The following is a 26967-nucleotide window of genomic DNA, read 5'->3' on the forward strand; positions in this document are numbered from 1 at the left end:
GGGAGGGAGGTTGTTTTGGAGGTTTTAGGATGAATGAAGCTTTCAAGGAGAGGGAAGGGATCAGGGAGCGTGTACAATTCGAGCTCTGCTTGGCGCATCGTCAGTGCACGCTCTTAGCGTCGCTCGGGTGCTATCGGGGTCCACGGATCATGGTTTTTCCGTTATTGCGGTACCGTAATCGGACCTTTACTCCATATCACTATCTATTTTTTTTTCTCTCACCTATTCGGCCCTGTTCCGTTTCTATCTGACCCATCTCTGATCGCTTCCGTTTTGTCTAGCCTATCTCGTTCATTCCGTTTATCACGGTGACAAAGCAAGAAAGAAAAAAAAAATGCCCCACCAATCGAAGCTTCCTTATTCACAACACCGTGAGAGTTTATGTGCGTGTGTGGTGGGGTATATATTAATTTCTTCATCTTTTCAGATCCGACGTCTCTAACAGTGGCGTGCTCATCTTCAGCACACCGCAGGACTTGGACTGATCATGGCTACCGCTACTGCCGTCGTTACCTCCACCCTGACGGTTGGGGGCCCTAGGAAGAAGGCCGCCGCCGACTTGGTCCCTGAGAGTGAGCGTTTCCTGCGCGCTTGTGCCGACGTCGCCAACGCTCTCATCGAGGACCACGAGGCTACCAAGGATGGAAGGCCGCCCCGAGACATCAAACTCAACGCCCTGAGGGGTAAGATGTCAAAGAAGCACAAGCTCAAGAACATCCCGCCCTTGACAGCCATTATTGCCGCCATACCGGAGCACTACAAGAAGTACATTCTGCCCAAGCTCATTGCGAAGCCCATCCGTATGTTTGCCACTGCCAACGCTCCCATCCCTGCAAAGACGAGAGCGAGATTAACACACATTGAACAGGAACCTCGTCTGGAATTGCCGTCGTCGCCGTCATGTGTAAGCCCCACCGGTGCCCGCACATTGCCTACACGGGAAACATCTGCGTCTACTGTCCTGGAGGTCCCGACTCCGACTTTGAGTACAGCACCCAGTCCTACACGGGATACGAGCCTACATCCATGCGAGCCATCCGCGCAAGATACGACCCCTTTGAGCAGGCCAGGGGTCGTGTCGACCAGCTCAAGTCACTAGGCCACTCGGTTGACAAGGTCGAGTACATCATCATGGGCGGCACCTTCATGTCTCTGCCCGTGTCCTACCGCGAGAATTTCATCGCCCAGCTGCACAACGCTCTCAGTGGATACCAGACGTCCAACGTCGATGAGGCTGTCGAGGCCGGTGAGATGAGCAATGTCAAGTGCGTGGGCATCACCATCGAGACCCGGCCAGACTACTGCCTACAACCCCACTTGACGGATATGCTGAGGTACGGCTGCACACGGCTCGAGGTCGGCGTTCAGTCGCTGTACGAGGATGTGGCCCGCGACTCTAACCGTGGACACACTGTGTCCGCCGTCGCCGAGACTTTTTGCCTCGCCAAGGACGCCGGCTTCAAAGTAGTGAGCCACATGATGCCTGACCTGCCCAATGTCGGCATGGAGCGCGACCTCGACCAGTTCCGGGAGTACTTTGAGAACCCCGACTTCCGTACTGACGGTCTCAAGATATATCCGACGCTCGTCATCCGAGGAACGGGCCTCTACGAACTCTGGCGTACGGGGCGCTACCAAAACTACACCCCCAACGGCCTCATTGACCTCGTCGCCCGCATCCTGGCCCTCATCCCACCCTGGACCCGCATCTACCGTGTCCAGCGAGACATCCCCATGCCACTGGTATCTTCGGGTGTTGAGAATGGCAACCTGCGCGAGCTGGCTCTCGCGCGTATGAAGGATTTTGGCACCACCTGCCGTGACGTGCGCACCCGCGAGGTCGGCGTCAACGAGGTGAAGAACAAGATCCGCCCCAACCAGATTGAGCTCGTCCGCCGCGACTACACGGCAAACGGCGGCTGGGAAACGTTCCTGGCCTACGAGGATCCCAAACAGGATATCCTCGTCGCCCTGCTCCGTCTGCGCAAGTGCACCGAAAAGTACACTTACCGCGAGGAGCTGACGGGCCAGCCCACCAGCATGGTCCGTGAGCTGCACGTCTACGGCACCGCCGTCCCTGTCCACGCCCGTGACCCCCGCAAGTTCCAGCACCAGGGCTTCGGCACCCTGCTCATGGAGGAGGCCGAGAGGATTGCCCGCGAGGAGCACGGCAGCGACAAGATAAGCGTCATCTCGGGTGTCGGTGTCCGCAGCTATTACAGGAAGCTGGGCTTCTGGCTTGACGGCCCCTACATGAGCAAGTGGATCGATGGTCGTGAGCAACCAGAGGAGTACTGAGCTCGCACTCAGATGTTTGTCTACGGTCTCGCCACTTGTAATCGCATACGTGCAATCACCGGTACTAAGACGGCCACAATCTCGGCTCGGTCCAATTGGCCCCACTCACCCATCTCAACAAAGTCACCCCGCTTGTTTCGCAGGCTGCTTCGCACGAATCGCACCAGCGCTTCTTATTCTTCTCATCCTTGACTTCAGTAACGGACAAGATGACGGTTACGGCGCACGACTCGTCGCTCGACACATCACTTCGTAGCGTCACTTTCAATAATGGGGCTGCTGGGGGAATCTCAGAGAAGCTTATCAAGCCATGGAAACTACCGCCGCAAAAGACGTACGTTCTGCACAATGCCCGCGTCGTCGATCCAGTGATGGGGACTGTCTCGCCAAGGGTGGTGACCATCGCCGATGGCCTGATAACAGCAATCGGCGTTTCTGTGAAACTGCAGTCGGAAGAAATTCTTATCGACCTCCAGGGAAGGTACCTCTGCCCGGGTCTCATCGACTGCCACGTCCACATCACGTCTGTGGCGGGCGAGGCCACACTTGGTGGGGCTGGGATGGGGGGCGATCCGGCAGTCTCGTATCTACGGCAGCCGTTTCTGTGCAGACAGATGCTGGATCGTGGGTTCACGACGGTGAGGGACGTCGGGGGGGCTACCCTAGCTCTGAAGGAAGCCATCGAGGACGGCGTCTTTGCCGGTCCGAGGCTATTCATCGCCAACAAGGCTCTCTCGCAGACGGGCGGGCACGGCGATGTGCGTGGGTCACACGAAAAGTCCCAATCCTGCTGCGGCGGACAGTCGGGAATGCTGGGGGTTGTGGTGGATGGTGTCGACGAGTGCACACGAGCGGCGCGGGAGCAGATACGGACGGGGGCCGACTTTATCAAGATCATGGCTAGCGGTGGCGTCGCGTCCCCCACAGACCGTCTGACCAGCACGCAGTTCCGCGCGGCTGAGATCGAGGCCATCGCGGACGTGGCCAACGGGTCGGGAACATATGTGACGGCGCACGCGTACACGCCGCAGGCGGTCCGACATGCTGTGGTCAATGGTGTGCGGGGAATTGAGCACGGCAACCTGATTGACGAAGAGACAGCCGAGCTGATGGTCCGATTTGGTGTGTATCTGACGCCGACGCTCGTGACCTACGACGCCATGGCTTCGAACAAGTACGCGGGCTTCCTCCCGCCGACGAACCAGGCCAAGAACAGGGCCGTCCTGGAACGCGGGCTAGAATCACTCCGGATTGCCTCGAACGCTGGCGTCATCATATGCCATGGCTCAGACCTACTAGGGCCCCTGCAGGCCGAGCAGAGCCGCGAGTTCGCCATTCGCGCTTCTGTACTGAGCAGCACCAAAGTACTTCAGGGTGCGACAGTCAACGCGGCGAGCCTGCTGCGCCAGCAGAACACGCTAGGGCAGATCAGGGAAGGGTTCAAGGCGGATCTTCTGGTACTAGATGAGAATCCCCTGGATAATGCGGCTATTCTAAGCCACCCCGAGGATAATGTCCTTGCCGTCATTAAGGATGGGAGGGTGTATAAGAGTAGGTGGGAGGGGCTACAAGAGGATGTGCCCAGGTACTGATGGCGTGCACACGCCCCGTATCAATAAATCAATAAATCAATAAATATAAACATATATGTGTGTATGTGTGTGTGTGTGTGTGATAGACACGGTTCACGAAGAGAAGCATAGACGGAAGACGACGAAGTTGATCATGAATACGTGTATTATCTGTCCTAGTTGTGTTGTAATTCTGTATATATACGTACGGGTGAGTAGGAGTAAATGACCGTTTAATACGGCGGACAGGTGGCTACCGTCCCGGTAAGCTCCGTAATTTAATGCCGAGCTACGTCGCTGGACCCACCGGCCCCATGTGCACAGAGGCAGGCGCGACAGGCGCAGATGACCAGGATCAGGCGAATGACTCAGCCGACTTCAGCTAGAACTTGGCATTGAGCTTCGCCTCCTACTTGGACAATGTACGTGGTAGAGTTGGAGACCTGGACGTCTTCTTCTACTAGTGCTGTATCACCATCTACTACCACTGCTACTAGCGCTTCTACTTCTACGATTAAACGACAGCGACACCATATAGAATTTCCCGGGCCGCCGCACAACATGACGTCTATGCCATGATCTCTGGCAGCACTGACGGACCCGGTCCCAACGCGGCGGCGGCGACGACGACGGTAGTGGTGGTGGACAAGGGCGATTACGGCTATGACTACGACGGGCAACAACAACAACAACAGAAACAACAAGAAGTGCGGGATCGCAACCCGCGCAACAATGCGGCGACGGCAGCTTCAGCAGCGTCGGTGCGGGCCTTGAGCGCCCAAGTGGTGGCGTTCTATTTCCGCGCGCCGGCCAAGGCCTTCTTTCGGACGCGGGTAGACTACCTAGGCTTCGCACGGCAGGTGCACGATGCGCAGACGCGGCGGCTCCTCAAGGCCATGGAGGAAGGGTCGGCGTCGCAGACGCTATCGAGGCCGGGCTTGCTGTTCCGGCAGGCGTGGATGATTCTCCGGAGCACGACGCCCGGCGTGCTGACGTCGGCGGTGCGCCAGCAGGGGTGGAGCGTGATACCGCAGCAGGTCCTGCCGCCGCTCATGGCAAACGTGGGAGTCGGGGCGGTCCTGTACACCAGCTACCTGCACATACTGGGGGGCCTGCACGAGCCGTCGAGCAGGGCGACGAAGCGGGTGTACCCTCCACCGCCGCCCACGTCGACCTTCACGGCGGGGTTCCTGGCCGGCGCGCTGCAGAGCGTGCTGGCTGCGCCCCTGGATGCCCTCCAGGCCCGGTACGATCACCGGGATCTGATGGCCAACGGGAACGGAAAGAGGCCGCAGAGCATGTGGACTTTTGGCGCCGAGAAGCTACGGGAGATCGGCTTCAGGGGCGTGTTCGCCGGGTGGACGCTGTCGCTGGCAAAGGACAGCTTGGGGAGTGCCTTCTTCTTCAGCACGTTTGAGTATGTCAAGGCGCAGGGGTACTACAAGTTCGTGACGTGGTACTACGGCGACCTGGGAGAGGACATGGTCAACATGCTCGCTCGGAAGAGGCCTGCTGCCGGCGCCGCAGCTGCCGCAGCTGCTTCCGCGACGACGGAAGAGGAGAGCAGGCTGATACGACCCCACTACGCTCTCGAACCGATATTCCTACTCCTCGCGGGGACGAGCGCCTCTCTCGCCCAGCAGGTGTTCCTGCACCCCCTGACCCATCTGCAGGTCGAGCACTGGGACCGGCTGGAGGATCTGGATGCCGAGGTGACCAGGCTGCGGGAGCGGCAGCAAGCCGCCGCTGCTGCTACCGCCAGCGAAGGCCCCCAGGGCCAGAGAGCATCGGCGGCGGCGGCGGCGGCGGCGGCGAAGACAACCTCCTCGCCCTGGACCCTGTTTCGGACGTACTACCACGCTTACCAGGAGACGTGGGCGGCGTGCGCAGCCGAGGCCAGGACCGAGGGTCTCAGTCTCACGCGCTGGCTGTACCGCGGATTCTGGTGGAATTCCATCCGTCAGGTGCCCAGCACCAGCGCGGGGCTCGTCATCTTCGAGCTCATCAGGCGGAAGTACGGGTTTGGTACCGAGGAGGTCAAGATTGAGAAGGACGGGTATAGCATTCTGCTGAATTAAGCGGTACGGAATTACGGACAAAGATTATGCAAGAAATAGTTTTTATTTTTTTTCTGTTCTTCTTCATATTTGACAAGCAAGCAACACGACCAAATAGATGTATAAATTTTGTATATATAATGACCATTTCCATTCGACCCCCCCCTCTCTTTCTCTCTCTCGACGGGATAGAGCAAGGTGAAAGGTGAACATGGAAGAGGAGGAAAAGCCCCCAAGACTGACCAGATCTCGACCAAAGCTGAATAGCATTTCTCGCTCGGTCATGACGGACGAGCCCGAGACTGAAGTGACCACCTCAAGTCGTCATCATGTGCACCTCACCCCAGGATCAGTGCCCCCTTTCCTGCCCTCCCTTTCTCAACAATGGCTGCAGGCGGTGGCATGTCCCTGTCTCAGCCTCCTCTTCCTTTCTCTCCCTCGGGAATCTCGGGCGGACCAACGGATCTCGGCCCAGGGGCTCGGTCAAGCAACATGGACAAGAAAGGTTGGCTTTGGTGAGAGGAAACGTCACGATGATGTGTGTGTCCTGTCTCGAAAACAGGACAGACAACAGCGGGCTGTTTCTTCTCATACGTGCATGTACATTGTGCCGCTGGTCTGGGAGGGAGGGGGAGAAGGGGGCTTGATATGTCCCAGGCAAGAACAGGAGGTTGGTCTAGATCGCAGAGAACATCCCTTACTTTTCATGAGGTGAGACATGGCCATGGAAATTCTTGGGGATTGAATTTTTCCTTTTTTTTCTTCCCCCTTTATTTACTGGAAGCCCACAGCGGAGGGATCGCCCGTCAGATGTTTCTTCTCTTTTTTTTTTCTTTTTTTCTTTTTCTATATTGCGGGGGTCAGTTGCCACTGTCCACTCCTCTTCTCTATTCAACCTTGCTCTTCCGGTATATCGTTGATGTCGACGACTTTCACTTGTGAAGACATGATTATCGAACAACGAGTGACCGTCATATACTATTACTACTACTACTACCGCACACTAAGACGGCATTCAACAGCAGCCGCAGGATGGCAACGGGCACAATCGACCTGACAGGCCTGGAGAATGGGTCGACCAACAACCCGCTCGACACGGCCAAGGCCAACCTGCCGCTGCACATGACGGTGGCGGCCTTCACGGGGATAGCGTGGTACAACGTCCTGGAGCTGAACCTGGCGGTGTACCTGACGTTCCGGCGCAGGAGCGGGCTGTACTTTTGGTCGGTGGTGAGCAGCATCTGGGGGATAGCGGTGCACAGCTCGGCCTTCGTGCTGAAGCTGTACGGGGTGGTTCCGCAGTACGGCGTGACGGTGACGCTCATCACGCTGGGGTGGTACGCCATGGTGACGGGCCAGGCGCTGGTCCTGTACTCGCGTCTGCATCTGGTGGTCGGCGACGTGCCTCGGCTGGTGACGGCCGTGCTGGCCATGATCGTCCTCAACGCCGTGTGCATGCACGTGCCCATGACGGTGCTCACGTACGGGTCCAACTCCCCCCACTGGCGGGACTTTGTCGACGGCTTCCGCGTCATGGAGAAGCTCCAGATGTCCGTCTTCTGCGTCCAGGAGTTCGCCATCTCGGCTGTCTACATCTGGGCCACCCTGCGCTTCCTGGGGGGCCCTGTCTGGCACCGCCGCCACGTCCGCTCCGTCATGCTCCAGCTGTTCTGGATAAACGTCGCAATCATAGCCATGGACCTGGCCATGCTCACCATGGAGTACCTGGGGAGGTACTTCCTCGAAGCCGTCATGAAGGGCGCCATCTACAGCGTCAAGCTCAAGCTCGAGTTCGCCGTCCTCAACCAGCTCATGCAGATTGCCACCTCGTCCCGTAGACGCCAGCGTCGTGCCGCCCACCACCACCACCGTCACCACCATCACCATCAGCACCGCCGTCTTCACCATCTCGATCATGCTGCCGCTTCCGGTCGCCATGCCGGCCTTGAGGGCGATGGCCGTCCCACCAGCTTCCGCGCATGGCTAAAGCGCTTCGTCCCCGGTCCCGTGGCGACTACCTCGGACGACGACGTCAGTGACGACGACGATAACAACAACTTCATCTCGCCTTCGTTCTTCCAAAGCACAAACAACAACGACGACGACAACGATGAAGAGATCGCCAATTCCGCTCCTCCCCCCCGTCGTCGTCACGCTGTTTCGCCTCCGTCCCCTCCCGTTTCTCCTCGGACCGCACCCCAGAAACAGCTACGGCCGCAGCCGCAGCATCGAGCAGATCAGATAGATCACCACGGCGACAAGATCAGCGTCCATCATGAAGAGACGGAGAGGAGACAGCCATGTGATGTAGGAAAAAGAAAGGACTGTGACGACACAGTCTTCCCGTCACTGCCTCGTCCTGCCGCTCAGCAGTGGTATGCTGCGAAGTCCATGTCGTCTGTGCCGCCGCCGGCCTCGGAGGAACCTCCCTCTCCGCATCGACTTCCGCCCTTGCCGTTTTCCAACAGGCCCTCTGTGTCGAATCTAAGGAGACCAAGTGATGGAGAGAGCTTGACGAGTAGTGAGTTGGGGTTCCATGTCGTGGGATGACTCTTGATGACTCTTCTTCTGATTTGATTTCTCCCCCCCCCTTTTGTGTGTCCTCTTTCCTTCCATTTCACCTTCCTCTTTTTCTCTCCCTCTTCTTCTTTCCCCCCGGCGCTGCTCTCACATGTCTGATCTCTATTTATTTTACCTCCTCTTGCATCTGTTGTGTGCATTGTCTAGGCATTAAGCCCGCGTCAATGAATGAAACATGTCATGAAGAATGATACCCGCGTTTTATAGGATATACGATAGTTACGAATACATTTTTTGCTTGTTTTATCGCTGTACACGTTCCTATAATTGTCACCCGGTATGTTGTGTGGAGGCGTTGAAAGTACGTGTATATTGTTCTTATATCTGCAGGAGACTGATAAAGTCACTGAGATCTCCTGAAGTGGAGTCCTTCGTCATGAGACCCCGACGGCCTCTCGAAGTGGGAGTGAGAATCGAAGATTAGAAAACAACCCTCCACTGACTGATCCGATTTGATACAACATCCTTCCCAACCCAACAATTGAATACATGCTCATTTACTCATCACAATACCATCCGCCGACAGGCAGATGCACACAAAGACCAGAAAAGGTTGAAAAGAGCCTAGGACTTCTCAACGCTGGCCTCGGTGTGCTGCGCAACCGGTCCCTTGGAAAGCCTGGCCTCGAGATCGCCAGCCTCGGCACGGCGAGTCGAGCTGGTGGCCACGTGCGTCTTCCAGGGAGCCGTGCCGATGTACGGGATGCCGTTGGGGTCGTCGAACATGGCCTCGAGCTCCTCGAGCGTCTTGCCCGCCGTCTCTGGGAACAGGAAGAAGGTGTGGATAAACATGGCGATCAGGAAGACGCCAAAGATGATGTACGTCCGCCACTTGATGTTGGCCAGGGCCTCGGGCACGAACAGCCCCAGGGCCGTGTTGAAGGCCCAATTACCCGACGTCGCCAGGGACACTCCCTTGGACCGCAGACGCAGCGGGAACAGCTCGGGCGGGTAGGCCCACGATGTGGGACCCCAGGTCGGCGCGTACGAGCACACGAACAGGTACGTCGAGGCTATCAGGGCCTTGGCCGGTGAGCCCGACACCTTCATCGACTGCGCCGCCACGCCGCCGATGCCGCCCTCGATGATCTCGCCGTACGTCGCCAGGACGCCCGCGTTGATGAACATCCAGATGGCCATCAGGAGGGCTCCTGTCAGAAGAGGTCCGCGGCGTCCCCACTTGTCCATCCAGATGAGGGCGGGCAGAGTCATGACGACGTTGAGGACGTACTGGATCGACGAGGCCAACAGGGTCGAGTCACCCTCGTAGCCTGCCATGCTGAAGATGTTGGCAATGTAGTACACTGTTTTGGTTCGACCGCGGTCAGCTTTCTTCTTTCCTTTACTTCCGCCTTCGTATCTTGTCAACCCTCGACCACAGGACGGAGAGAGCTCTTACTCATGACATTCATTCCCGTCAGCTGGGACCAGATCTGAGTAAACAGCGCAGTTATGGTGCGGTGAATCATCCTGGGACGGAACAGGTCAAGGTAGGTGACGTCTGAGTGGCGGCGCTCAAACTCGCACATGTCCTTGATGTCCTGAAGCTCGGCCATGACGAAGGGGTGGTTCGGGTCACCCTTTCCGTGGACGAGGGTCAGCACGCTGTGGCAGTCCTCCCAGCGGTCCTTGCGGGCCAGCCAACGGGGCGACTCGGGCAGAGGCATCATCATGAAGAAGAGGAAGATGGCGGGAACCATCTGCAGGGCCCAGGGCACGCGGAAAGAGGCCGTGTTGTAGTTCCTAGAGTTGTTCTCGCCGATATAGTAGCACCCGTAGGACATGTAGTACATGATCAGGATGCCCCAGGTGATGGCCCACTGCTGGAACCCGATGAAGCGGCCGCGCTTCGACGGCGGCGAGATCTCAGCAATGTAAACGGGGACCTGTGCCGACTCGATTCCGACGGCGAGACCGTTGATCATGCGGCCGATGGCCAGCATGGGGATATTTTGCGAGGCACAGGAGATGATGGAACCGATGAGCCTGGAAGCAAGATATGTTAGCCAACAGATATTCTCTCTCTCCCTCCTTCCCTCCCTCTCTCTCTCTCACTCTCTCTCACACTCCCCCTTTCTACTGTCGTTTCTTCGACTCGTCCTCAACTTGCATCTCCGTCTTCTTGACATCTCATTCTCACGTGTACTTACCAGACGATGCAACCGATCATGATGGACTTTTTGCGACCCAAAATATCCGAAACGTAACCCGAGATGAGGGCACCGAGCCAGGAGCCAGCAGACATGGCAGCCGTGATGCCACCCTGGTGAAGAGGCTTGGGACCTGAGCACTGCTCGTTGTCATCGAATGGGGGACCTTTGGGGCCCTCATTGAAGTAGCACAGGTAGCTCTGCATGCCCAGCTGGGCAGAGAGGGACGAGATGTCGAAGCCGAAGAGGGCGCCCCCGACGACGGAGACGCCTGCAATGATATAGATGTTGCCAATCGCCATCTTGACCACGTTTTGTCCGTGTCTGCGTGTCACAGATGAGGATTGGGCCGTAGGAGAAGTCAGATTAGAGAGGAACTGTTCAGGAACAGACCGAGGACTACAGGTACAAAGGAGGGAGGGAGGGAAGGAAGGCGAGAGGCCATAGGGGGGAGGGGCGTATTGACATATATATATATATATATAACTATGTATGTATGTATGCATTCATACCTATGAGCGCAAGGAGAAATCATGGGCTTTCGGTGGCGGGGCCCGGGGTAGAGACATGCATACTTGTACTACTAATAGTAGTAGGTAGTAATACTTTGCGTGGGAAATATACTTTACAATCAGAAACAGGTCAAGAGAGCGCACCACCACGATGCACGATGCAGACGAGGAACCCCGGAAACGAGCAAGCGCGGGGGAAGACGACATTGGATAGGATTCGGACGTGTGTGGGGATGACCATGGCGTCCAGGCAGGATGTAACATTGGAACATGGGACATGAGTTACGAAGTGAACCACCACTGTAGAAAGCCATGGCCGCGTCCATCCATCACCAAGTCAGACTCGGAGCCAAATGTCATCATGCGACTTGCACGTTACAGCGTACTGCTCGTATACTTGCTAGCTGACCTCTCAAGCCCCCGTACGCCAGGGCCAGAGGGCGCAAGAAGTTGAAGCCGGTGCTTGCTCGGCAAGGCACGCCGTAAGCCATGACCAACAGACAAGAAAGGAGCCGAGCATTTGGCCGGAGCTGGAACCAACCAGGATAAGTATGCCACTCCGCACTTGGGAAAACTCGCCGTGTCGTTGGTGCGCCAAAGCAAGAGGAAGTAGAGCCTAAGAAAGAATGGTGTGCCGGTGTGTGGGGCGGCAATAAGCAGGGATGCTCCGACTTATTTCCCCAGACGGGGAAGAGATCCACCACTGGACCTTTGTCGGTACAATGGTATTATCGGTATCCGTACCTGTACTCGTACTCTGTGGGAGGGAGGAGAGGAGCCTAGGACGGACGCCTGGGGCTGAGACACACACTCTCCGGCGTGGAACAAGGCGATGGGCGGCGAGCAGTGATACCTGTAACTTGAAAGTACCCCGTCCTCCTCGTGATGCACCACCAGCCAAGCCAAGCAAGCCAAGCAAGCCAAGCAAGCCAAGCAAGCCAAGCAAGCCAAGCAACCCATCGGTCTTCGGCAAGACCAAGGCAAATGAGTTTTCCGGGGCCGCAGTGTTCTGACTGTCTCGTTGTTAGCCGGGAATAACATCCAGCGCCACTCCCATCCTAGAATCTAACTTGTCCCTTGGCAAGCCACTGTCTCTCTCTACCTGGCAGCGTATGCTAGCTAGTACGATAGCACAAGTGGGCGGACTGTCGAAATTGTAATCTTGAGTATTCGGCGTCACTCTTCTTCTTCCTCCCCCCCCCCCCCCYCTGGCCATCTTCCCTCTGCTTCGTCCATCTGTTTGCAGGCAGAATATATGCATGGCAAGGGGGCGGGGGAGGAGGAAGGGAGGGGGATCCGATAAATGGATGCTTCCGGAGGGTGGTGTGGGGATGAGAGACAGAAAAGTGCGGGAGAGTTGGTGGAGAGGAGAGGAGAGGAGGAAAAAATAAAGGAGGGTGGGCAGAGGCGGCCGCTGGCAATGGAAAAACATGCTGTCGATCTTTGAAAGTTGAGGAAGGCGCCGCGGAGCCATGTGATGGAAGGAGGGAAAGAGCGACGGAGGGTTACATCTCACCAATACCTGCATACCTTGTTTATCGCAACATGTTCTTCACGATCTATTCAATTATTCGTGCCAGTGTTACCGACAGCGTGATGGGTATATTCTTATATATAACATGTACATGGACGGCATCCTCGATACACGTATATCCGATGCTGCCACCCACCTCTACCTTTCCATCGCAGCCTCATCCACACTGAACTCCATGGCCGACTCCCGAACGCACTCTGCCATCAACTCCCTTCCTCTCGAGACACATGCAACTTTTTCACTCCACAAGCATGTAGTATTAGACAGGTGGAAAAGAAAACGAACTCAGTCCAACTGCTTCTTGCTCCGTATCTACCCTGTCCAACACTTACCTCTCCACAAAACAGCTCTTTCTTTTCTCCTAGTCCCTCCCCCATTCTCCCCCCACACCCCAGATCCTCCTGTTTTCCCTCAGACCAGGCCATGCGACGGGACCACAGAGTCCTACCCCGTGCCCTTGTACAAAGTCTACAGTACTAAACATTCAACACCGATCAGTAGAGATGGTAAATGCGATTCGTCAAAAAGAAAAGAGGAAAGTACCATAACTCATACGAGCAGTGACAACAAGTTAACAATGCAGTCACGAGTACATACATATACGTGGCCGTGCTCTTTCCCCGCCCTCACATCTTCCTCTTCTATTTCTTCTTTGACGACATTGACCTGAGCCACTCGTCTTCCACCGTACTGTCGTCGTACTATACATGCTTAGGTCGTCCGACCCCGGCTTGGCTCATGATACGTAGTACTGACGGCAGGGATTTGATCGGGGAGGAGGGGAAGGGGGGGGGGGAAGGTCTCCGCCCCTATTCAACCTGTCTGTCAATCAATGGGATAATACGATTACGATGTAGGTGGCGCGTGAATTACATTACATGCAGGCTCTCGCTTCGTATTCGCCCGAAATTTTTCAAGTCATGTCCATTTGATTTCCGTCATTCATCTCGTGGCCTTTTGTCAAACTTCTCCCAATGTATTTTATACTTCCTACCTTTACTCGATACAGGTTGAGCCTCGTCGAATCATCTGCTACCATGTGCCAGTGCTACAAGTACTACCCTGACGGATATTCCTGAGTCTCGACTCCAAACCTGGTCATCGTGACACTTATTCAAGTTCCACACTCTCCAACAAGTCAATACGTATTCTTGCTTGAGCTAGAATGGTGGTAGTAGCAGTCCCATAGAGCTCATCTTGACTCACTCTGCATTCTCTGTTTACTCCTGAGAGTAGTAATACGACTTACTACCTTGGTGTTCCAAGCACTACAAGACAGTGAGCACTGCCCCATCCTCCTCCTTCTCATCCTTCTCACCCTCCTCTGCCCATGATATGATCGAAAAGAGACCAGATAGTCTAGGGGAGCGAGCATGCGGCGGAAACGCAACAGACAGAATGGTGGAACGGAGCAGGTGAATCAGTGACTGGCTGGCTGGCAAAGAAGAAAAATAAGCTAGAAATAAACTAGTCCAGAAACAAGAGAGGCGGGGAAGAAGAGAAGGAAAATTTTTTCATGAGATATCTAGAATGCATGCTACTATGCCTGCTAGACAAACCGCACCTCGTTAAACAGTCCAGCCCGCACCTGCAAAAGGCTAGCCAGCTCCATGACAAATGACTGCAGAATCAACACGTTAGTCACGACATGCGACACCGATACGGTGCCATCCTCGGCGGCGGCAGCAGCAGACTCGTCCCCTTCTTGCCGCTCCCCGATATTCTGCCCGTCTTCGATATTGCCAGTGTCATCGCCGCCGCCGTCTCCATCCTTGTCGTCATTGCCCTCCATCTCATCCTCATCAGGCCCAATCATACCGCCACCTTTGTCACCGTCCTCCTCATCATCATCATCGTTATCCTCGATGGGGTCGAGCATGGGTCTCTTGGTATCAAACCTGAGAGGGATGGGTTCCAGATTGTCTCCCCCTCCGCCGTCACCGCCGCCCGCCAACGTCGAGGGCAGACCCACGCGTCTGGATAGTATTGTCTGGTCCACTGCTGCGAAGTCGGCCATTCGGCTCGTCAGCGTCTGGTCGTAGTGCTCAGACATGGGGTCGTCTAGGTCCATCATTCCTAGGATGCCCTCGCCCAGCCGGCTGGGTGACGCCGAGCGTGGGATGTACTGTGGTGGCTGCGGAGTGACCGTCTCGCTGCCGGCTCCGCGTCCTGCCATGTCCCTGCCGCCGCCCCGGCCGCTGCGAGGGATCGCAGACCGGCTTGGCGTGCCTAGCTCCGACAGCAGACGCTGAGCGAACCCTTCAAACGCCGACGGGCGCGCAGAGAGCGGCGATGCGCTCCGGGAAGTGTCCTCGCCCGGTGTCATCAGCTGATCGGGCGTGTTGCCCGTATGAGGCGACGAGTCCCAGGTGCCGTTGCCGCCACCGCCACCCCCGCCAGTGCCGCCTCCACCTCCACCTCTTCGTGGTGGCATGGGATTGTGTAGAATCATGTCGGCCGTGTGGAAGGCTTCGCGCCTCTGCTGTACGAGCTCTTCGAATCGCGGCACAGACTGCTTGTAGTTGGCCACCTGGTCGCAGAGGTGTTTGATAATGTCGAGGAACCGCGGGACCGACTGCTGATCCCACTCGGGGCGGCGGCGGCAGTTGCGAATGGCTTCCTCCTGATCGTCACCCCCCTCCGGGCGGGCATCAATCTCTTCCCTGCCGTCCTTGTTTGTATACCTGTAGGTACTTGGACTGCGCGACAGCCAGCCTTCTATGCTCATGTAGCCGCAGATGGCCAGGTCCACCAGGCTCTCCGTCACCGACAGGTTTGTCTCCACGGCGTTGAGGAAGAAGGTCTCGAGGAGGTCGAGCATGGCGTGGAGGAGCGGATCGTCGGGCCGCAGCGTGTGTTCCCGCACATCTCTCGGCTTGTTAAGGGGACCATTGCTAGTCGTGTCCGGTGGCTTGTAGTTGTTCTTGCCCACGTTTGGGGCCACGAGCTTGACCGAGCAAGAGTGGCTCTCCAGTCGCGATAGCATGTCCTGCAGTACACCGTCGTAGACCTGGTCAAAATTGTCCTGGCCCCCAACAGACCCGGCGAGGCTCATGAGATAGTCAACCTCTTGCTCATGGGCGCCGGCGGTGCGGCGAACCGTGTTTCCGGGGAGAATCTCGGTTTTGAGGAGCGTCATGACGGCATAGCGGTGGTGCCTCTTGAGAATAGCCGACACTAGCTGCAGCGTGACGTGGATCGTTTGCTGGTTGCGTGACCGCAGGCATGCGAGGACTAGGTCCACCAGGTTAAACAGCATGGGCGTGGCCGACGTGTCGGTTCTTGCCGCCGTCAGGGTGGCCAGGTCCATCGACTTTCTCTTCCTGGCGGCGCTGACGCTCGTCCGCGATTCGACATCCTTTGAGGGGGGCGATGGCGTCGAATCCGGTAGGTCAAGCAGGTAATGGAGGATAAGGTTGATCATATCCGGGTGATCCACCGCTTCGAGGATGCGGCGTAGATACGTGAGAACGGCCACAGAGGAGCCACCGTCGATGTCGGACGATTCAAGGAGAGATGGGTATCTGTGAGGTTAGTATAACATGCTAGACAAGCTTTCATGACGTGCAAATCATCCGATGATGAGGGTAGACATACAACAACTGCTGCAGGAAAATGACCTGGAAATGCTCAAGCAGCGTCGACTTGACATCGGCCGACTTGCAGTGGTTGAGCACATCCTGCCAGAACAAGAGGTGGGAGAGAAACGTTTCGATATGAGACTGGAACTCTGGGGAGCACGAACTGATGATCTCGTAGTTCGAAGACGGATGCTGGTAGTCGGAGAGGGCAAGGATCGGGGGCAGGTTATGGGGGGTATGGTCAATGACGAGCTTCCGGCTGAGCTGGCTGTAAAGAGCGCCCAGACCCGTGGCCATGAGGGTGGACAGGTCGCTCTCGACGATCCACTGCTCAAGTTCCGTGGAGCTCGAGGCCGCTTCGATGATGTACAGGAGCCCCGTACGGGCAAAGTCGCCTACCTTGCCCTCGTGATGGATATAATCCATAAGGATATAAAAGAGGGGGAAGTCGGCTCTCTGGGCACGACCAGTGAAGCGATCCCTGCTGCTGCTGCTGCTGCCGCTGCTGCCGATGGGCTTGGTACTACCTGGAACAAGACGCATGCTATTGCCTGCGGCATCGCGCTGCGTCGCCTTGAACCAGGCAGGCAAGATGGCAGGGTCGAGGCGGATCTTGGTGGTGATGTTGAAGGCTAGCTCGACAACACGGGACTCAGTGTCCAAGCCCAAGCGGACGCTGTTGGGCCCCGTTATCCGCACCAGCAGATTGGTCAGGCTGGCGGAGAAGGTAGTCTTCTCGACGAAGGCCTCCTCCTCGCTCTCGATGAGCGTGGCGAAGAGGAGGACGGCCTCCTTGATGATCCACTCATTGTAGGACGTCGTGGCAATCTTGCCGATGGGCACGTATATCTGACGTATGGAGGCGAACTGGATGCAGGGGTGGGGGAGGGGGCGGCGGCTTTCATCGCTGAGCATATTGGTGAGCTCCTGTAGGCGGATCTCGAGGGTCTCGGCAGCGTCGCTGTCGCGGGAGAGGTTGGACGATGTACGCCATGTTGCCTGGGCCTGAGTTAGTCAAGTTGCGACAGCAACGATGTACATCACTTGAGGAAGGGGGCTGAATGAGAGGAGAGTCTATACGGACAAGCAGGTTCCCGTATTCCTTCTCAAATCTGTGTAGACGCTTGGCTGGGTCCTTGGCCAGCTCTTGGGAGGAGCTCCCCGAAGAGAGGGGGCTCAGGAGACGAGACCACTAAGCGGTAGGGTTCTGCTGTTAGCCATGATGTCGGAGAGAGAGGAACAAAGGGCAATAGAAAGGCTGGCCGCCGTCATTTCGAGCCAAATGGGGGCCTTACAAAGTCCATGGCGTCTGTCTAGTATCCTTCACGTCATCTCAACATTCCCTCTATCTTGTAAAGGGTCCGACCAGCGGTGGTGGTTTGGCATGGCTTGACGTGTCCGTGATGGCCGTTGTCCCTCCCCACGCAAATTACGAAGCACGACGCATGATTGTGGCGTTCAGCCACAGTCTCGAGCCACGTGTGCCAAGCCTCGTCCGTCAGGCTGCCAAGTTACAGCCACAAGTGACTGCGAGTTATTCGCAGCGGTAGCATGAGCATTGACGATATCGCGAATTATCGATATACAATATTATGCTGCGGTCCTAGTATATGGTATATGCACTAAGGTACCACTACAGTGCTACTGATCACAGGGCATATCAAAGACGTGCAACACCGGTAGTAAAGTGCTACATGTACGAGTAGGATCAGACAACACACGTCTAAGACATTTATGTGGTAGAACGCTCTCGGTGGGGGGAGCTAGAATTCTCCAGTGGCTCCCTTGGCTTCTTCTTTAGCCGGCGCCTTGGCTCGTTAACAACCCCTCATGTCTCATCTGCCGCATCTGATTTTTATTCTTCTTCTTTCTTTTGCATGTCGCAAGTGTCACAATGCGTGCGTATACGTACGCGCACTTGGACGAATGGCAGGACGGGGTGTTATGCAGCTCGTGAGAGGGGTGGCATGCGTCGCCGGCGCGCGCGGGGGGGGGGAGAAGGGGCGAACCGGCACGAGATGGACTGCCGATGCGCTGTTTCTGTCTTATTTGTATCGGCATTTATTCTGTCTCTGTGTCAACGCTGCGTTCTATATCCCTTGTGCTTCCACGAGAGAGCATTGTATACCTATCTATACATGTACTCGTACATCGTACAGACACTGGTGATCTTCGTACGAGTACGGCTGATGGTGGGAAAGAGTGATGGACGAATACTCTTTCAGGAATATGTACGAGTAATGATTACTCAAGCACCATTGGCAATGATTGGACCATTATTTTCCTTCTTCCCACCACAGACGTACTCGTACAATAGCGTACTTGCACAGCGGACCCTATCAAGCGTGAAGATCGACAGCGGGGATAATGTTGATTGGTCAGAAAACGAGCCTCTGAGAACTCTGCTAGACAGAGCAGCGCCTGTGGTCAGTTCCAGTTCTAGTGGCCCAGTGGTTCAGCGTTGCTCTCGCGGTTGAGCCGATGGCCCATAGTGAGCTGCGCCGCTGTGGGACTAGCGCCAAGACCTTTTTGCTGCCTGGGTCATGTGCTTGCCTGGTTCTGCTTGACCTGACCGGGGGGGGTTTGTTTACGGAGTGGCTCACTGCGTTGAATACAAATTACAAAGGGGAAAACAGATCATGTTGCAGCAGACGGCCCGGAGAGAGGACGTTTGTTTTCGGGGCATGGTGTCATGTTTAAAAAGTTGATACGAGGAAGAGTGTCCCTAGTACGGAGTAGTATTACTCGTAAAGACTGGATGCAATAATAACCCTCCCCCACCCACCACCATATGGGGAATTGAATTAATACACCCTCATCGTCAAGCACACACACATACGCACACGCACACAACTGCCGTATTAATAGGGCCATCGCCAAGCATCCGACAATCGTCCCAAGCCCTTGTCGTATCCGAGCGCCGTGGTTGGGTAGAGACAAGGATCGGCTGTGCATCGCAGCAACCCACTCGAGCCCATCTCCAGCGCCTGTCAATTGTAGCCTGGGGGGGAGGGGGGGAGGGGGGGGGGGTTCTCCTGCTTCAGGTAGTGTCCCCCTCTCTCCTCCTCTTTAGGTGCTTCCTCCCCCCTGGGGTCAGAGCCATAGGGGGGGGGCCAAGCAGTCAAGGGAACCTATTAACGACGCCGGCGTCTGAGACAGTCCACTGAACTCAGTGAACCGCGACCCTTTCCAGCGGGTGCGCCGGGGCTCCCACCTTTCCGGCAGTTACAGGGCTCTTCAGTGCGTCTCCAGTATTCCAGTATTGGGTGTCGAGATTCCCAACTCTTCATTGCGTCCGCAGGCTCTTTTAGGTATCTCTAGGGCATCTTTAGTGGCGCTGTCCACTATTAAGTTGAAACATGGAGAACCCATAACTGTATGTGCATGTTGAGGAGTCGATAATGCTCCAGACTGCACATGGCGTATTCAATCGTACAGCACGCAACATTGAACGCGTTCAGTGATGAATCTGACAAGTATTCTCCATGTGTGAGCTCCACGGAAAATCTGCAGGAATTGACTGCTGTATCGACTGCAGCATCACGTAGTCGTAGTAGGGTATTGAATACAGAGTATGATCCGGGTCATTTAGCTCCATGTCCTTCTATTTGTACTCTGTACTGTACAGCGTATAACGGCGCAGCCAGTAGTACCATTACCGCGTACGCGCTGTTCTACTCGTACGCTACTCGTACATGTACTTGTATTCTTTACTCTCCTCCCAGTGCCCAGATACAGTCAGCACCTCTCTTAGTGTTGCATCGCTCCATCTCTCCCTCAAAGAGTCAAACGCCCCCGCCCGCGTTTTACAGTACGAGCAGGTATTCCCGTTCCGGTTTTTTTTTTGCTATCCACTTGGTCCTCTCCTTTGTGTGCAACTCTTTTTCTTTTCCGTTTCCAAAATCCCCATCCCTTCCTTGCCAGGATTCCAACTTTTCCGACTCACGGTCCGGCCAACTCTCCTTGACGACCTTTCGACGCCGCATCATCCGGAAACCGTTTTGCATCTTTCTTCTCCTTCTCTCCTGCCTTCTTTCAACCCCCGGTTGGTTGCATGCTACGACATATTACATAGCCTCAACGCTCGAACCGATCGATCCCTCTTGATACCGACCGCCGCATGACCATACACGAGCGCCCCCCGAACAAAACGACATCTTCCTCCCCCTCTACCCCGAAAACCTGTATATCACCACACCCTTCGACGCCCGTCCCATCTCGCTACCTTCTAGCCCCCAAGCTCTCGACCCACGTAGAGGGCCCCGGGCTTGCTGCGTAGTGAGTAGCTGGCTGCAGAGGGACAAACGTCGTTGCGCATGCCTCGTGCTTCGGGCTCGGGTAAGCGACACCCTGGCCCCGCTGGTCAGCGCGACGCGAGACACGATAATGGCCTTGTAGGTCCCGCTTCCGCCAAGCGCTCCTCGGCCAAGAAGAACAACGGCAACGCTCACCACCACTCTGACGCTTCCGCCATCGCCGCCGTTGCCGCTTCTGCTGCTCCCTCGATCGACTACGCCTCCGCTCATCAGCGGTCGCCCCTCTCGCCCCCTCGCAAGGGAAACGCTGCCTCCGTTAACAACGCAGCGACGGCAGCCGTCATCCCTCCGCCATTCGTCAATGGCAGCGCTTCCCCTTCTGCCGTCCCCAGGCAGAATGGCATGTATGCTGCCGCTGATCAACTCCCGATCGGTGGTGGTCTGGTCAACGGCTCCTCTGGCGCCCACGCTCTGAGGTCTGGTAGCTCCGATCCTGGCTACTCTGACGAGACCTCGTCCGAGTCGGGCGCCTCCCTCGTCATGCGCAACGGCTACGTCGACGCTGGCCATCGCCAGATTGACGTCAACGCCCTGAAGAATGTCGACGTGCATCGCGACTCCGGCCCGCTCGAGCTGGCCACCACCGTCCTCAAGGCCCTGCCTATGCAGGACACCCTGGCCATCCTCATCATTCTCATGCATGTCCCCGCCGTTTCGCTGACCTTCATTTACACCATCTTTGCCTTCCTCACCTTTGTGCCCCCCGTCACCACCAGCTCTGGCATGAACATCAACTTTGCCGAGATGCTCGATGGCATGGCCACCACCCCGGCTCCAGTCACCCTCCTCTGCATGGACATGCTCTTCGTACTGTTCTGGCTGTTCCTGTGGCAGCCGCTGCAAGAGGTCATGCTCGACCTTGCCAAGCCCGTCATCGCCATCACCCTTGGCGGCGGTACTGGCTCCCGTGACGGCACTTCCAGGGGCCTCACCACCTGCTTCATCTGGGTCATGCTGCACCACCTCCTCCGCGGCACCCAGTCTCACTGGGCCCGCCTAGTCCGCCACATCCCCGACACCTGGCCGATCCCGGCCGTTCTCCACGAGCCCTTCAAGCTGCATGCCCAAGAGTTTGAGGTCAAGGGCATCATCGCTTGGACCAGGAGCCTGCTCGCCGTCCACATACTCACCCAGGGCATTATCCGCCATGTCAAGGAGTGGTACCTGCGCAGGGAAAAGGTCAACGCGAACGTCAGTCTGAGCGATCCGGAGGTTGGGAAGCCAGTTTCTGGCAATGCCACCTCTTCCTCCTCCTCCGCCGCCGCCGCCGGTCCTGCCGATGGCTCCTCAGTAGGGGACATCGGTCTGACGACACCCGAGACGGAGCCGACGGTACCGCAGGGGCCCAGCTCGTTATCAGCAAGCAAAAAGAAAAGAAAGCAGAGCACACAGGTACGCCTGCAGCAACCGCTGTGGGCTGCACTTGCAAGCACCAAGATTGTCGTCATGAAAGAGTACGAGCTCTCGCACACGTCGCGCGAGCAGACGGGCTCCAACGCCACCGATGTCCACAACCTCGGGAACGCACCTTTCGAGCGGCAGCCGCGTCAGGTGTGGATATCATACGTTGGAAGTGATGAAGTTTGTTTTAGCACCAGTTTTTTCCCCGAGGATATGATGGATATGGATACGGAGACGGCGAGGGGAGGAGAGGGGGACACGATGCCCACAGCCACGAAGAACCCGGAGAAACCCTTCTTTGTGCGCGTCAACAACGCCTTCTGGCAACCCACACGCATGTTTCCCCTCGAGGCGCCGGTGGAGGAGATGGAAGAGGAGCAGCGAGGCACGCGGTGGACCGGCGACATCTACGGGTTGCGCCCCGCGTCAAAGTACGTCGTCGAGTTCGTGCACCGCCGGACGGAAGAGGTCCTCTTCAAGACGAGCATCCGCACGGTCCACGAGCCGCAGCGCGAGGACGAGGCCGGAGGCCACGCGGCAACGGCAGCGGCAACTGAACAGCCCTCGCTGCGGCCCGACTCCCCAGCCACGACGCTCCGGACTTCGATCGCCGCAGCCGACGCCAGGCTTACCGAAGAGAAGAACCAGCTCAAGTCGGCGCGCAAAGAGTGGAAGTCGCGCATCAACAACCTCAAGAAGGAGATTGAGCTCGCGGACAACCAGCTGGCGTCGGCCGGCAACCACGACGAAAAGTACCGGCAGAAGGTGCGGCAGCAGGAGACGCAAAAGTCGCAGGCCGAGCGCGACACGGCCGAGCTGGCGGACCAGCTCAAGAACTTTGACTCGGGCGCCGAGCTGGCGGAGCGCAAGAAGAAGGTGGAGCGAGCGTATGCGGCAAGCAAGAAGCTGTACGACGCGGAGAAGAAGGACTTTGAGGACCACAAGGCCAAGCTAGAGAATGAGGTGCGCGCCCGCCAGGTGGAGCAGTCCAACCTGGTCAGCCGGGTCAACAAGATGCGCACCCGCATCAACAAGGTGGAGACGGAGCTGGCCAACATCACCGACGCCAACAACCGTGGACTCGACGAGGCCGAGAGACACCGCCGCGAGCGCGCGAACTGGCAGGACCACATGGCCGCTATCGAGACAAACTACCGCGAGCGTCTGATGCACGCCAGGGCTACCAACGCTGCCAAGCTCGAGCAGATCCGCGTGGCCGAGGCCCAGCTAGTAGCTCTCGTCAGCGGCGGTAACGGCGCCTCCAGCACGGCCATGCTCGACTTCCAGCAGCAGCAGCAGCAGCAGCAGCAACCAAGCGGATCATGGAACCCCAACCCCGCGGCGCCGCCTCACATCCCTTCGAGCATGTGGGGAGCCCCGGAGGCCATCCCCGCCGTCGCAACGTCGACCCCCCATCGTAACCACGCAGGCCTCGCATCGGCATGGCAACCCCCGCCCACGGCACCCCCTTTCGAACCTATGGGTGCTAGGACACCCAGTGGTGGCATCAAGATGCGCGGACGCAGCTCCAGCATGCTCAGCGATGTTAGTGGCTTCACGCAGTCGAGCAACGAGGATGATGTTGGTGGCGCCTACCAAAGCTACGGGCCTTCCTCCTTGAACGGGAACCCCTGGTGGCAGTTTTCCTCCATGACGGGACCTGTCCTGCAGGGATTACATCAGGGAGGGAGCAGCGGCAGTGGGAGTGGGAGTGCGCCCAGGAGTCCTGTCTGAGCTGTTCTTTTTGCAGTTTGATACCGAGGGTCTACGTAGTCCTTGTTTGTATCATCTATAGGGGGAAAAAAAAACTTGAGTGTTCTGTAATTTCTATCTTTGTTTCGTAAGCCCTGCTATCTGTGATGCTCTCTGTATGATCGATCCATGATGCGCATATATGTGGCGTAGACTCCTGTGGCGGTGCTGTGGCTCATCATGGCCTTGGAGGTACAGCATTAATAGCCGGCGTCCATGTTCGCCGACGTCCTACCTCGGCACTCACAGAACAACCAACACAATGAAGCCGCCGAATGCAAAGCTACGGCATCAAGTCGTTGCCATATACAAGGGTACGTTTATCTCTCCCCCCACAAGCAGCAATCAGAACGAGTCCAGTTGTTGATAAAATTTGGGGGGGGGGGAGGAGCAAAAAGAGCTCCTCTACCTTGGTCGCGAGTACCCCCTCGGCTATGACTACTTCCGCCCGCGACTTCACAAGGCGTTCATGAGTCAGGCGGGGGAGAGGGACGCGGACAAGATTCAGAAGGGTATCGAGAGGGCCGAATATGTGAAGAAGGGTGAGTCTGAGCAGTCTGGCCCCGTGGGATTGTTACTGACTTGTGCAAATAGAGATTGAGATGCTGTAAGTGTTTGGGGGGGGAGGAGCTTACTGCAGGTTTTCATGGGTTGATCTGACTGACGGCTGGTAGGTACTATCTCAAAAGATACAGGACTCTACGAAAGAGATATGATGCCGATGCGTAGGGGGGATGGGAGGTTTTATCAAGGAAATCTTACCAAAGGACAAGCAATTGAAGTTGAGGGAAACATCCAGCATCATGAAGGACCATGTTTACTGCGCAGAAGGAAAGGAAGAAAAGGACAAGAAAGAATTTCTCATCTATATAACCGCTATAACGTAGATATCAGAGTACCAAAAACCACACTTTGCATATTACACATTTGCCCGTGAATATTTGTTTTCCTTTTTTTCTTTTTTTGTTGTTGTGCCCCCTTTGTAACCAAAGACTTCCTCATGAAAAGAAAAGAAAAGAAGGAAATAGAGATGACTATCATGAAGGAGAAAGAAACAACAAAGACAAAGGGAGAGGAAAAAGAGGAGAAAACCGTCCAAGATGATAAAAGAGCCTGATTACTTCTTTTTTGCCCACCAAGCTCCCGACTCTAGACACTCGCCCCAATTCGTGCCACCCTCATTGACGATGTCGGTCATCATCTTGCCTAGCCACATGTCCCACTCGTCCTGGCTCTTGCCACTGGCATCGCGCAGGATAGGTTCGAGGGCCACGATCTGGTCGACGAGGGTGATGAGGGCGGTCCTCCGGAGGGCAGCCTGGCCGGCGGTCAGGGCCTTGCTGTCGACGTGGGCGGGGGTGGGCGTGGCGGACCTGGCGGGAAGTCCAGAGGCGGAGGCCTTGACGTAGGACTTGCCGTCCTTCGTGACGACGCCGCCGACGCCCTCACGCTCCCAGCGGACCTCGCTGAGAGGCACGGCCACGCGGTGGGAGCCGAAGCCGCCGACGCTCTCGGACTCTTGCAGGAGGTGGTGGTTCATCATGGTGCACGGGTTGGCGATGAGGTCGCGGGCCTTGAGGGCGCGCGAGATCCACGCGTTGTACTCGACCAGGTAGGTGTTGAGCGGGGCGGATAGCGGGGTGTTGATGTTGATCATGTAGGCGCCCAGGCTGGCGGCCTTCTCGTGCTCGCTGGCCTGGCTGCCGATGGCCGACGGGCTGGGCACGTGCGGGCGCAGCATGCGGATGGTGTGGTCCGTCTCCCAGATCTCCAGGGTGCCGCCCGACTCGAGCAGTCGGACCGTCTCCTCGATGTAGGCCCCCTGCATGATGGGTGACACGACGAGCGACATGTCCTTCCAGAAGACCAGGTCGAACTCGCCGTCGGCGAACGGCCAGGGGAGGTTGCGCACGTCGTGCTGCACGTAGGTCCAGTCCATGTCGGCGTCCGGCCGGTTGTTGGCGTTGCCGGTCTCGACGCTGCTGTGGCACCCGGACTCGCTCAGCGGCACGATATCGAGCCCGGTGAAGGACATGCCGCTGTGCCCCCGACCTTTGAAGTACCGGTGGCACATCATGCTCCAGAACCCGGTCCCGCACCCGACCTCGAGCACACGCAGCGGCGGCTTGGCCGCCACCGCCGGGCTGGCCAGCGGCGCGCCGTGCACCTGCATCAGGAGCAGCGTCCGGAGTATCTGCCGGTGCAGCTCGGCCAGGTCCACCGGCAGCGGGTACGGCACGGACGCGTCGTTGATGTAGGTCCGGCCGTTCCGCTGCACGTACGGCTTGGGCCTATCGCCGCCGCCGCCGCCGCTGCCGCCCGCCCCTTCCCCCCCGGCCGCCGACGGGTCGGTGGACGTCACCGTCCGGGTCGACAGTGCCGTCCTCACGCTCGTCGACGACACAGATTCCGTCCGCGAGAATGACGAGCCGGCCGTCATCTGCCTGGACGACTGCTTGCCGCCGTCTACGTCGGGATACATGCCTGCATTCTTTGCCACCGCCGCCGGTGTGCTGTCCGGTGTCGTCTGCCTTCTTGCCGCTGCCGATTTCACGGATTTCCTGCTCCCAAACATAAAAGGTTCAAACGGTAGGAGGCCGGCCCCGGCAAGCGCAATGTTGGTCTCCGAGGCTACCCGGGCGGTCCGTACCGATCCGGCAACGCTGCTTCTCGTCGACGACGGCCGCTCTGCCCTGGACGGTGCTGCTTCTTGGTGTTGATGGTGGTGGTGGTGTCTCTCTTGCTGTCCTCTTCGCCTCCCAGGGGGGGCGGCGGTTGCGACGTCGCCGTGGTCGGAGTCGACGTTTAGGTCTGCCGCGCCCCGGGACGATCTGGGCGGTGGTGAAGTTGGAGGTCCCGCCGGAGAGGACGAGGACGACGAGGACGATTTCGTACTTCTCCTCAGGAGGCTGGCACCGCCTAACCAAGAACCCGAGGTGGAACTGTGGTGAAGTGGATAAGGGGAAGAGGGGGTAGAGGAGGTTGTCGGAGTGATGGGAAGAGGAGGGGAGTCGGGGGAAGTAGGATTGGGAGTAGCGGTAGTAATAGTATTGCTATTGCTACAATTACTGTCAGAGGACGACCAGGACGGCGACGGCAAGCTGTTTACCGTCTGCCGACGCCTGGAGTGGCGGGGGTGCGGATGTAGAGGGATGGGCGCAAGGCCCGTATACTCGGACATGGGCGATGGGGTGGGAGAGAGAGGAGAGAGAGGA

The 26967-nt window shown here is 57.2% G+C and overlaps 7 protein-coding genes across 7 annotated transcripts; 4 read left to right on the forward strand and 3 right to left on the reverse strand.

Annotated features, from left to right (window-relative positions):
- Positions 1 to 487: 487 nt before the first annotated feature.
- On the forward strand, positions 488 to 4255 carry GMORB2_1714 (Imidazolonepropionase or related amidohydrolase; the record flags this gene model as incomplete). The annotated part of the gene is made up of 3 exons (XM_035463695.1): positions 488 to 800; positions 2368 to 3849; positions 4119 to 4255. 3 exons carry the CDS (start codon positions 488 to 490, stop codon positions 4253 to 4255), a joined length of 1932 nt encoding a protein of 643 aa, XP_035320526.1.
- A 189-nt stretch (positions 4256 to 4444) lies between these two features.
- On the forward strand, positions 4445 to 5947 carry GMORB2_1715 (Mitochondrial carrier protein; the record flags this gene model as incomplete). Its single annotated transcript, XM_035463696.1, has 1 exon — positions 4445 to 5947. The coding sequence occupies one exon, from the start codon at positions 4445 to 4447 to the stop codon at positions 5945 to 5947; it is 1503 nt and encodes a 500-aa protein (XP_035320527.1).
- Positions 5948 to 6958: 1011 nt separating this feature from the next.
- GMORB2_1716 (uncharacterized protein) lies at positions 6959 to 8171 on the forward strand (the record flags this gene model as incomplete). Its single annotated transcript, XM_035463697.1, has 2 exons — positions 6959 to 8094; positions 8135 to 8171. The coding sequence occupies 2 exons, from the start codon at positions 6959 to 6961 to the stop codon at positions 8169 to 8171; spliced, it is 1173 nt and encodes a 390-aa protein (XP_035320528.1).
- An 899-nt stretch (positions 8172 to 9070) lies between these two features.
- Positions 9071 to 10958, reverse strand: GMORB2_1717 (Sugar (and other) transporter; the record flags this gene model as incomplete). The annotated part of the gene is made up of 3 exons (XM_035463698.1): positions 9071 to 9810; positions 9906 to 10492; positions 10657 to 10958. The coding sequence occupies 3 exons, from the start codon at positions 10956 to 10958 to the stop codon at positions 9071 to 9073; spliced, it is 1629 nt and encodes a 542-aa protein (XP_035320529.1).
- A 3293-nt stretch (positions 10959 to 14251) lies between these two features.
- On the reverse strand, positions 14252 to 17587 carry GMORB2_1718 (Retinoic acid induced 16-like protein; the record flags this gene model as incomplete). Its single annotated transcript, XM_035463699.1, has 4 exons — positions 14252 to 14323; positions 14675 to 16226; positions 16300 to 17282; positions 17579 to 17587. 4 exons carry the CDS (start codon positions 17585 to 17587, stop codon positions 14252 to 14254), a joined length of 2616 nt encoding a protein of 871 aa, XP_035320530.1.
- A 3012-nt stretch (positions 17588 to 20599) lies between these two features.
- GMORB2_1719 (Chromosome segregation ATPase) lies at positions 20600 to 23734 on the forward strand (the record flags this gene model as incomplete). The annotated part of the gene is made up of 1 exon (XM_035463700.1): positions 20600 to 23734. The coding sequence occupies one exon, from the start codon at positions 20600 to 20602 to the stop codon at positions 23732 to 23734; it is 3135 nt and encodes a 1044-aa protein (XP_035320531.1).
- Positions 23735 to 24869: 1135 nt separating this feature from the next.
- GMORB2_1720 (Methyltransferase domain) lies at positions 24870 to 26933 on the reverse strand (the record flags this gene model as incomplete). The annotated part of the gene is made up of 3 exons (XM_035463701.1): positions 24870 to 26455; positions 26556 to 26694; positions 26862 to 26933. The coding sequence occupies 3 exons, from the start codon at positions 26931 to 26933 to the stop codon at positions 24870 to 24872; spliced, it is 1797 nt and encodes a 598-aa protein (XP_035320532.1).
- Between the last annotated feature and the right edge of the window lie 34 nt (positions 26934 to 26967).

This window comes from Geosmithia morbida (assembly GCF_012550715.1).
Source record: "Geosmithia morbida isolate 1262 chromosome Unknown scaffold_10, whole genome shotgun sequence".
Lineage (NCBI taxonomy): Eukaryota > Fungi > Ascomycota > Sordariomycetes > Hypocreales > Bionectriaceae > Geosmithia > Geosmithia morbida.